Source organism: Setaria italica, chromosome IV (genome assembly GCF_000263155.2).
Source record: "Setaria italica strain Yugu1 chromosome IV, Setaria_italica_v2.0, whole genome shotgun sequence".
Taxonomy (NCBI): Eukaryota; Viridiplantae; Streptophyta; class Magnoliopsida; order Poales; family Poaceae; genus Setaria; species Setaria italica.
The window spans coordinates 23,690,763-23,700,306 of record NC_028453.1 but is presented as its reverse complement, the minus strand read 5'-3'; the positions used below and the strand labels follow the sequence as shown (position 1 = coordinate 23,700,306).

Genomic DNA, 9,544 nt, shown 5'->3' with positions numbered 1-9,544 from the left:
GGGTTCTGTTTCCATCGTGTACTCCGACCCGGAATCGTCTTTCACCAGCACCTCCCCTTTGTTCTCCGATTTCATGTCTTGGAAGGGAGATTGTGTATCCGGAGAACAACAGGGAGGTGCTGCCAAAACTCTATTTCGGATCGGAGTAGATCATGGAAACTAAACCCACCTGCACATCCTCGGGCTGTCCAAAAAATGTGGACATTTCGAAATAGATACGGTTATAGATATGCAAAGATCTGCATATTTCCAACCGTATTTCTTTCGAACGGGAGACGCCTAACTAGGTTACATGATATACGAACATCATACGGAAAGAGAGGTGTAGGATGCCTCACCTTGCTATCCTGCAAAGTGACGAGTCATGGACGGTAACATAGCCTCTCCTGCAAGAAAAGAAACATAGAACTGTCAAGTCGTAATTTTGGCAGCACCTCCCCTGCACGGGGAGGTTTCTAAAACCTGCATCAAATCCACGATGGCCGACAACCACATCCACTCCAATTTAACGGCACGATGGCCAACAACCATACACAGCTCAAAAGGAAGCAAATAATTCATTGCAACATATATTTATTTATCTATTGACAAAGGGCTTCACCTTGTAAAGGGCTTAACAAGGAAAACTCACTGATATACAGAAGCATATTGTTCAAATGATCAACCCATCAGTACTCTAAGATCTCCACACAGTGAGGCTAAGGAGATTAAAATTAAATGCTTGGAGAGACTGATGCCTAGTATAGATAACAAATGAAAGTACCTGAATCAGTGGGGCGAGGCACGCCGGGGCCGGGGCTGGGGCGCCACCGGTGGGGCGGGCGGGGCACGCCGGGGGCCGGGTGGCGCTGGCGGGGGCGCCGGCGGGCTCATTCCCGGGGTTGGGGGGTAGCGCGGCGCGCCGGCCGGCGCTTTCCCGGGGCGCGGCCGGGGTTGGGGGCGTCGTCGAGGTGAGGCGCGGGGGCGGGGCCGGGCGGGGCGCGCCGTGGGGGGGTCGGGGGGCGGCGGGGGACGGTGCCGGGGGCACGCCACCGGGGACAAGGCGAGGGACGCGCGGGCGTGTGTGTGCGTGCGCGCGTGTGAGTTAGGGCGGGCGGCCAGGGGTTAATTTAGGGGCTTTTGCCGAGTGCTAGATCGCCGGCACTTGGCAAAGTCCTTTTTTATTTTATTTTTTGAATTTTCAAACGGTAGCTTCGCCTGGCAGTGGGCCCGTGGAAAAGTTTGCCGAGTGTTGAATAGTAGACACTTGGCTAATAGCTACTTTGCCGAGTGTTTCGATATGACACTCGGCAAAGTACGCTTATATTTCATCTGTAAACCTTCAAGTGTTTTACTAAGTTTTTCCCCATAAATTTTGAAAAAACCTAGTCAAAATCACTAAACAATGCCTATTTTATTTTTCTACTAATATTATTCCATTATTTCATGGAGTTATAGCTCAAATTGAATTTATGTCTATTAAATTTATATAACTGTAATTAATAAATAAAAATTATCAAACGGATCCAAAAAATTCCCAAAATTTGACATGAACCAATCTATGTTGTCTATTGCCTATACAAAAAATTTTGAAGTCAAACCCAAATTCAAGTGTCAGTTGGACTCAAAATCTTACGCGATCCTTCCAACTTCTATGAATCTTCTCCGGAGATGCTTCGATTTGTAAGCATCATACGTCAAAAATTATGCGAAACCTTCTCAATTTTTTACCACAACCTCCACATATGATATCATGGCATCTTGACAGATCTCGTGATTTTCGGACTTTGTTTGTTTTTTTGAGAATTTAAAAATCATTCGACCACACGTTCTTGGTCGTGTTTTCTGAACAAAATGTTCAAAATTTCTTTTCATTTCCTGGATGAGACCTCAATTCGGACTCATTAACATGAATATGATTTTTCCACTCATTTTATTCCATTATTTCAATCACTTGCAGTTCAAATTTGACTTAAATCAACAAATTACTCTAAATGAAATTAAATCATTAAATATAGCAAACAGACCAAGAAATAGACCACCTTGTAACATGTAGTGCCAAATGTCGTATGTGGGAAGTAGAAAAAGTGTGGAGGGTGGAGGAGGGAAAAATAGTTTTGGTTTTGCCGAGTGTCGTAAAAAACACTCGGCAAACATATGGCTTTGCTGAGTATCGAGCGAAGCACTCGGCAAACCTGGAACTTAGCCGAGTGTCTGTGACGGACACTCGGCAAAGGACTAACGTCCGGCACGCCCCCCTAATGGAGTGTCATTTGTTTGCCAAGTGTTCTCCATTTGACACTCGGGGAAGAGAATTTATGCCGAGTGTATAATGTTTGCCGAGTGCTTTCACGGAAACACTCGGCAAACACTTCCTTTCCTGAGTGCCCGAAATAAAGCACTCGGCAAATAAAAAACACTCGGCATTTTAACTGTTTCCCGTAGTGACGGATTATTTAACCTGATACTAAAGGTCTCCTTTAGTACCGAAGTAGCAATACCGGTTGCATAATCGATACTAAAGGCGGTTTCCTCGGCAGTGGACGTATAATAAGATTGCAGCCAGTACATTCTTCCATTATTAAAAAAATCGTTTGTGTATCTTTCAAGCGCCTTTAGTCATGTTTGTGGTTTATTCTTGATAGAAACTGGGATATCTCCCTAACTCCCTTCACTCATTTTTGTTATCAGAAAGAAAGAAGGTAGCGGATATATATTCGCTAGTTTCGACGACCATTACATGTTATATTAGACTATATCATTGGTGCTCGCACCCTGCATCAGCTAAAAATCTACTTATCCTTTTTTTTTTTCGCACGGCCATCCCATGCCGCGCGGCCCCCGTGACTCACGTACACGAAAGCGCCTGCAGTAGTAGAACCACCGGCGCCCTCACGGCACTCTGGCGCGCCGCTGCACTTATTGCCCTCACCTCCCTTACCCGTAAAGTAAAGCCACTCGTCTCCATACTCCCATCAATCGAGGTAGCTTCCTAGCATACACAGATACGTACACGTACATGGGCAAGAAGCCCGGCGGCGCCGGGTGGCTGGCCACCGTCCGGAAGGTCTTCAAGGCCTCCAAGGACCAGCGCCACGCCAAGAAGGTACATATACACTCAGCAGTTTGCATACAGGCGCGTCGTGTTGTTCATTGGTTCTCTTCTTGGCACCATTTTTCCATGGTCTCGTATTCGTGGATCAGCGGAGGGGAGGCGAAGCGGAGGACGCTGCGGCCGGCGGCGGCGAGGTGGCGGAGATCGTCTCCGTGGATCACTTCCCGACGGCCGAGACGTCGCCGGAGGTCACCAATGACGGCAGCGGCGGCGGCGCCGTGGCTTGGAGGGAGAGGGGGGAGCACGAGGAGGTAGCGGCCGCCAGGAGGAGGGCCTGCCGCGGCATGGCAGCAGTGACGGCGGCGTCGAGGGTGGCGAGGACCGCCGCCGCGCGCGGGAGGGCGGGCAGCAGGGAGGAGCGAGCCGCCGTGCGCATCCAGGCATTCTACCGGGGGTACTTGGTACGTATTTTTGTAAAAAAAAAATTATCTACTTTCTTTGGTTTATGAGCTTGCATCGTACTACTTTTAGTCGATAAAACATGACTTTTTCAGATAGGAAAACATGATTTCTGCTTGTTTTGTTTGTCTCAAACGTCATATTAATTTTAAAGGCTAGAAGTTGTATCAAGTACTAATTAAAAGGCAATTCGTCATTTAAGAATAGTTATATGGTTAGGTACGACGCCTCCACGAACGAACATTTTCTACCAAATGCTCATATATATTTATCGTTTATATATTATTAAACTGTTAATTATAGTAAAGTGTAGTTCAAGCCACCAAAAGGAAAATAAAAGGCTGCTAGTGTAGATGTTGGAGACCGGCCTGATCACTGTTGTGCCGTACTTAGAAAACCCATGGCCTTCCTGTTAACACCAGTTGCTTAGAGAGTAACCAATGCAAAAAGCAGCGGTGGTGAATACTAGTGCAGGTGGATGCACCGGCTCTCCTTGCGGCGCTTTGCGTTGTTCCCATTACCGAGCTGCTGAGCATGTGAACAGCGAGATGGCTCAGCCGACTGGATGTATACTGGCGCGTCAACTTTGCCTCTCTTTTTTTTCTCGCCCTGCCATCTCTTTTTCTATAGGTCATTTTTCTTAAAATGACTTATTTTACTTAATTGTAAATATTTATATTCCTAGTTAGTGTCTCTTTTAGTGGCACTGGATGTCCGGGCTAGCGTCGGACGCTCATTTAGCGCACTGTCGCGTGCCTGATGCAAGAGAGGAAAAAACCCACTACAACATGTCCTTAGAAAACACGCGTTGCAACACCCTTGCCTCATGATTCCATTGCAACAAACCCAACACACCAAAAATTCCATTAAAATGATAGACAACTTATCAAGTGATCCACTGGAAGAAATCAAATAAAGGGTTCGAACAACAAGGAGATGGAAAAAATCTTGATATTGTTGCACGTACTGTGAGTGTTGCACACGTGACATTAGAATATTATGATAATAATTTGTCGTTGCAATATGCAAATGATACAATCTCAACATCTAAAATGATCCAGTGCAACAAAATCAAAACAGTGCTAAGGCAACATATTTCTGCTATCATCACAATCCACACCGCAACATCTCCAATCAATTATTGCAACATTCAGAATCAAACATCGAAACATCAGAAATCACAACGGGAAGGGGCTCGTCGGCGACTTCCTCCACCGAGGGTGGCGGCGCCTACAAGCACATGTGCCGGTGCAGTGAGGCTGCAGCAGACGCTGAACACTGGCTCCGCAGGGTGTGGTGAGGGGGAAGGAGGATGAAGGAAGGAGGAGGCGAAAGATGATGATGCAATTGGGGGTCGCTGGATCAGCATGAGGAGTGGTGAACAAAGGGACTCACCGAAGGACGTGGAACAGAGGGATGAAGCAGGGGAGCACTACCAGACACAGGGAGTTTGCCGAGTGCCAGGGGCACTCGACGAAACCCGAAAAACACTCGGCAAAGCGTTTGCCGAGTGTAACACTCGGCATATGAAACACGGCAAAAAATCTGTCGGCAAACGCTGATTCGCGGAGTGTTTTGTGTCGTACACTCGGCAACACTTCGCCGAGTGGCCAAAAAACACTCGGCAACCAATTTTTCAAAAAATTAAAAAAAACATCCGACCGCCACCACGCCAGCACTACCACCGCCACCACACACTGCACCACCGGCCACCGCCACCATACACTGCACCACCGGCCGCCGCCACCACACACTGCACACACCGCCGCCGCCACGCCCCGCGGCCGCACGATCCGCTCGCGCCGGCCGCCTCGACCCGCCGACCGCCTCGACCCACCCGTGCCGGCCGCCTCGACCCCCCCCCCTGCTTCCTGCCGGATCCGGGGAAGAAGAGCGCCAGATCTGGCCGGGGAAGAAGGGGAGGGAGGGGCACCAGATCCGGCTGCCACGCCCTGCCCCCACCGGCCGCCATGACCCGCCGCCGCCTCGAGCCGCCCCCGTCACCGCCCCATGCCAAATCCGGTTGGGGGAGGGAGAGGGGAGGGGAGGAGGGCCGACCGCCGGCGAGGAGGATACGGAGAGGAGGGAGGGGGCAGGGAGGGGAGGTCGGAGGAGACGGGCGGGGGGCTGGGGGGGGGGGGGGGGATGCGGAGCGGGGCTCGGGCTGGGGGCGTGGTGGCCTGGTGGGGTGCGGAGGAAACGGGACCGGGTGCGGTGGGGTTATAGGATTTTTTCAGGTTTGTCGAGTGTCCCCGATTGGGGCACTCGGCAAAGTTTTTTTTTCATTTTTTCGAGAGAAAAAACTTGTTGCTGAGTGTTAAAAATAAAATACTCGGCGAACCTTTGGTTGGCCGAGTGCTAAAAATAAAACACTCGGCAAAGCCTTGATTTACCGAGTGTTATTACTTTGCTGAGTGTTTTTCGCGAAACACTCAGCAAAAAACTCTTTGCCGAGTGCCCGAGGGAATACACTCGGCAAATTAGAGATTTCCTGCAGTGGAGGCGAAACACTCAGCAAAAAACTCTTTACCGAGTGCCCGAGAAAATACACTCGGCAAATTAGAGATTTCCTTGCAGTGGAGGATAGGGGAGCCACCACTGCACTGCGACCTCGCCGCTCTTGGGCTGTGGCCAGCGGGGCGCTGCCTGCGAGAGAGTACGAAGGGGACGAGATGAGGCTGAACAGATAAGGAACCAGAGGACAGGGAAAAGGAGCAGCTAAAAAATTAACGCGTCCCAGAGAAATGCCCGTCAATGAGATTAGTCTCACGTGGATCCGCGTCCGACAGTGATCGGACGTCCCACGTGAAGCATTCCCGCTCTTTTCAAGAAAAAGAATTAACATTCATCTCCATTTCCAGTTGCTTTCCTAGGCAAGGTCAGCCTCCCCATCCAATCTACCCCAGCTACACTCACGTTACATACAATCACCACCTCCAGCATGTACTGTAATATTGTCTTTGACGTAGCCGGCGAAATTGAAACTTGCTCCAGGGAGGAATGCAACAGATAGCGTGGCTTGCCCTAGGACGCCCTCTCATGCTACAGAGATAAAGAGATGAAGCAGGTAATTTTAAGGGTGATTCACTGGACACGTTTTTGGATGCATGCTGCATAAGAGTGCAAAATACTACATTTGAAATGGGCTTGCCAAATGCTCGGGACCTTGGCTATAGAGACCTTAGCCAAGCAGGGTGGCCATCCTTTAGTAGGCTTAGCGCTTAATTACATCTTCAGCTGATCTTGCTTTTTGCCAAGTTTTGAACTGTAATAAGACTTGGTCGAACGAAAAACTCTTGCAGATTTCTTTTTCCAAAAGAGATAAGATATGAACATCAGCTGCTATGCGTGTGCTACATTCTATTGGTACAGTTTGTACTAAAATTCACAAAGAAATACATGTGTTTACCGCTATACCAGCAGGACAGCAGATTGGTAACTGCATTTGCTCGCAGGCGAGGCGAGCCCGTCGCGCGCTGCGCGGGCTGGTGCGGCTCCAAGCGCTGGTGCGCGGCCACCAGGTGCGGCGCCAGGTCCACCTCACCATGCGCTGCATGCAGGCGCTCGTCAGCGCGCAGGCCCGCGTCCGCGCCCGCCACCTCACCTCCCACCCCCACGCCGCCAGGCGCGCCACAGCCCGGCTCGACGCCCAGCGCCGTCCTGGCTTTCTCGTCGACCTCGTCCCCACCAGGCAGCAGCACCGAGGCAGGCTCTCCTTCGGGCACGACCGCGCCGGCTTGGCAGAGATCGACCACGAGGCGCCGGCGGTGCAGGCGCATCAGGCTCCTCAACGCCACAGCAGCGCGAGCCGTTCCCTGCAGGGAGCGTGGGACGCCGTTCAGCACGCTGATGGCTTGCCGCGCCGGCACGACGCGGTGGCCGCTTCCTGCGGCCAGAGTGCCCCTACCTACGCATACGGATTACAGCATCAGCGGCAGGTCCAGTGACTTATTACATTAATTAACTTCGATTTTTTCTTTCAAAATTAGGAATTGTTCATCGAGTTCATTTTGTAATTTTGACTCGACAACTGAGCTAACACCTATATAATTCATGCAGCTCGATGAATCGGAAGACAGGGATGAGCGCAGCGGCGGCTGGCACTGGCTGGAACACTGCCACAACGGCGTGCAAGCCAACCAGCACGGGCCGGCCGAGACGTCCTATGTGACTGCGGCGGCCACCGATGGCGTTTCGGAGAACACCGTCGAGATGGAGGCCGACAGGAAGAGCCCCACGATGGACCTCTACCCGATCCGTTCACCAGCGATCCCGGGCTACATGGCGGCGACGCAGTCGGCGCGTGCCAAATCCCGCATGGCACCGCCGGCGGCTGCTCCGAGAGCAGGTGCCAAAAGCAGGTCCGGTTCCGTGGCGCCCAGTGGCGGTTCGACGTCGTCGACAGCAAACACAGGCTGGAGCATGAAGCACAACGGTGGCGGTGGCGGCGCCAGCACCCGTGCGCCGCAGCAGAGAGCTGCGCATAGCCCGGAGTCCAGCTGCAGCGGTGACAGGACGCCGCCAGTATTAGGCGGCCGGAGCAGGCTGGCCTTTGCTTGAGCTTGCCACGAAAATGATCGCGTAAAAATGCTTGGAGTAATGCTAAGAGTGGAAACTGTTTTCTTGTTACATGTTTAGCAACTTGTTCGTTGTAAGGAGCTTATGAGTTTTAATCTCTATACTTTGTCGATTTGCATGTCCCTTACCCTCGTATACAAGACAAATACTGTATATCCTTTTCCACGGATGTAGCATGATAAAAAAAACACCTTTATTATCACAACTACGTGAAATTATAAGGTTGACATAAACTTCGGGCATAACAAATAATCAAATATGGTTGAGAAGTCTTGTTGGCATCTTTGGGGGGGGAAAAAGAAGTCTTGTTGGCCCAATGCCTTCTAAATTTGATTGACTGCTGGCCGGATCAGTGGTCATTTCTTCTTGAGGCTTGGAGCACCACGTACCAAGGAGCAACTAGTAAGTACATAATTGTTTATTGAGTTATTGAGAATAAAAAAAGCATGCCATCCACATCGATCTCCAATCAATTTTCTATCCAAATGACATGTCCAAATGACGGGAAAAGAAAATTCAAGAAAATATCCTTCACCGGATTATACGGTGATTATTGATGCAAGCGTTTGGAGAAACCATCGAACGAGAGACATTGCAGCTTCTGGAGGTGAAATTGCAAAGGCATCGGATGATCTAATGGCTGTTAGAGGAAAGCATCGGATGAATGCACAGTGCAGATTGAAGGATCAGATGGTATGGATTTTGTATGTCTTGGAGTAGTAAGAGCCGGTTTGGTTCCATGGACTAAAGTTTAGTCTGTGTGACATCGAATGTTTAGATACTAAGGTCCTGTTTGGCACGGCTTCACTCCGAAACTTCAGCAACTCCATCAAAAAATTCAGCCAAACACCCCAACTCCAAAACTCCATGGAGTTACTAACTCCATGGAGCTGTAGTGCAAATGGAGGTGGAGTTTTGGAGCACCTCTTTTGCTGCTCCAGAAACCTCTCTTTTGAACCTCCTCGTGGAGTTGGTGGGTAATTACCCACCAATGCCACTGGTTAAAAAAAAACATTTCATTCTATTCTCCCTTCTATTCTCTTGAGCCCCACTTGCCGCCAGAGCCCCGCCCGTCCCCGCCCCCGTGGCCGGTCGGCCTCGCCGCCCGCCACGGACCGCCGCTGCCCTCGTGGCCGGTCGGCCTCGCCGCCCGCCACGGACCGCCGCTGCCCCCGTCGCCCGTCGTCGCCTGTCGCCGCCCAGCGCCGCCCCCGTCGCCGCCCACCCCGCCGCCCGCCGTCGAGCCCGCCGCCCACCCCGCCGCCCGTCGCCGCCCAGCCCGCCACCCACCCCGCCGCCCGTGGAGAGTCTCCCGTGTGCAGCACAGTGCAGTGGAAAAAGGGGAAGAAGAAGATGGGATAGAGAGGATGATAAGTGGGGTCTTAATTGGGGGGCAACAATGGCAATCCACACTGAAATCGATCTTTTTTGGAGCTGAGAGCACCCATCTAGCCAAACACCCCATTTTTGTTC

At 51.1% G+C, this 9,544-nt stretch overlaps 1 protein-coding gene across 1 annotated transcript; it reads left to right on the top strand.

Moving 5' to 3' along the window:
• The first annotated feature begins 2,904 nt into the window (after positions 1-2,904).
• Positions 2,905-8,226, top strand: LOC101766224 (protein IQ-DOMAIN 14). The gene is made up of 4 exons (XM_004965392.3): positions 2,905-3,085; positions 3,184-3,495; positions 6,949-7,431; positions 7,553-8,226. The coding sequence occupies exons 1-4, from the start codon at positions 2,999-3,001 to the stop codon at positions 8,051-8,053; spliced, it is 1,383 nt and encodes a 460-aa protein (XP_004965449.1). The 5' UTR covers positions 2,905-2,998; the 3' UTR covers positions 8,054-8,226.
• The last annotated feature ends 1,318 nt before the right edge of the window (positions 8,227-9,544 follow it).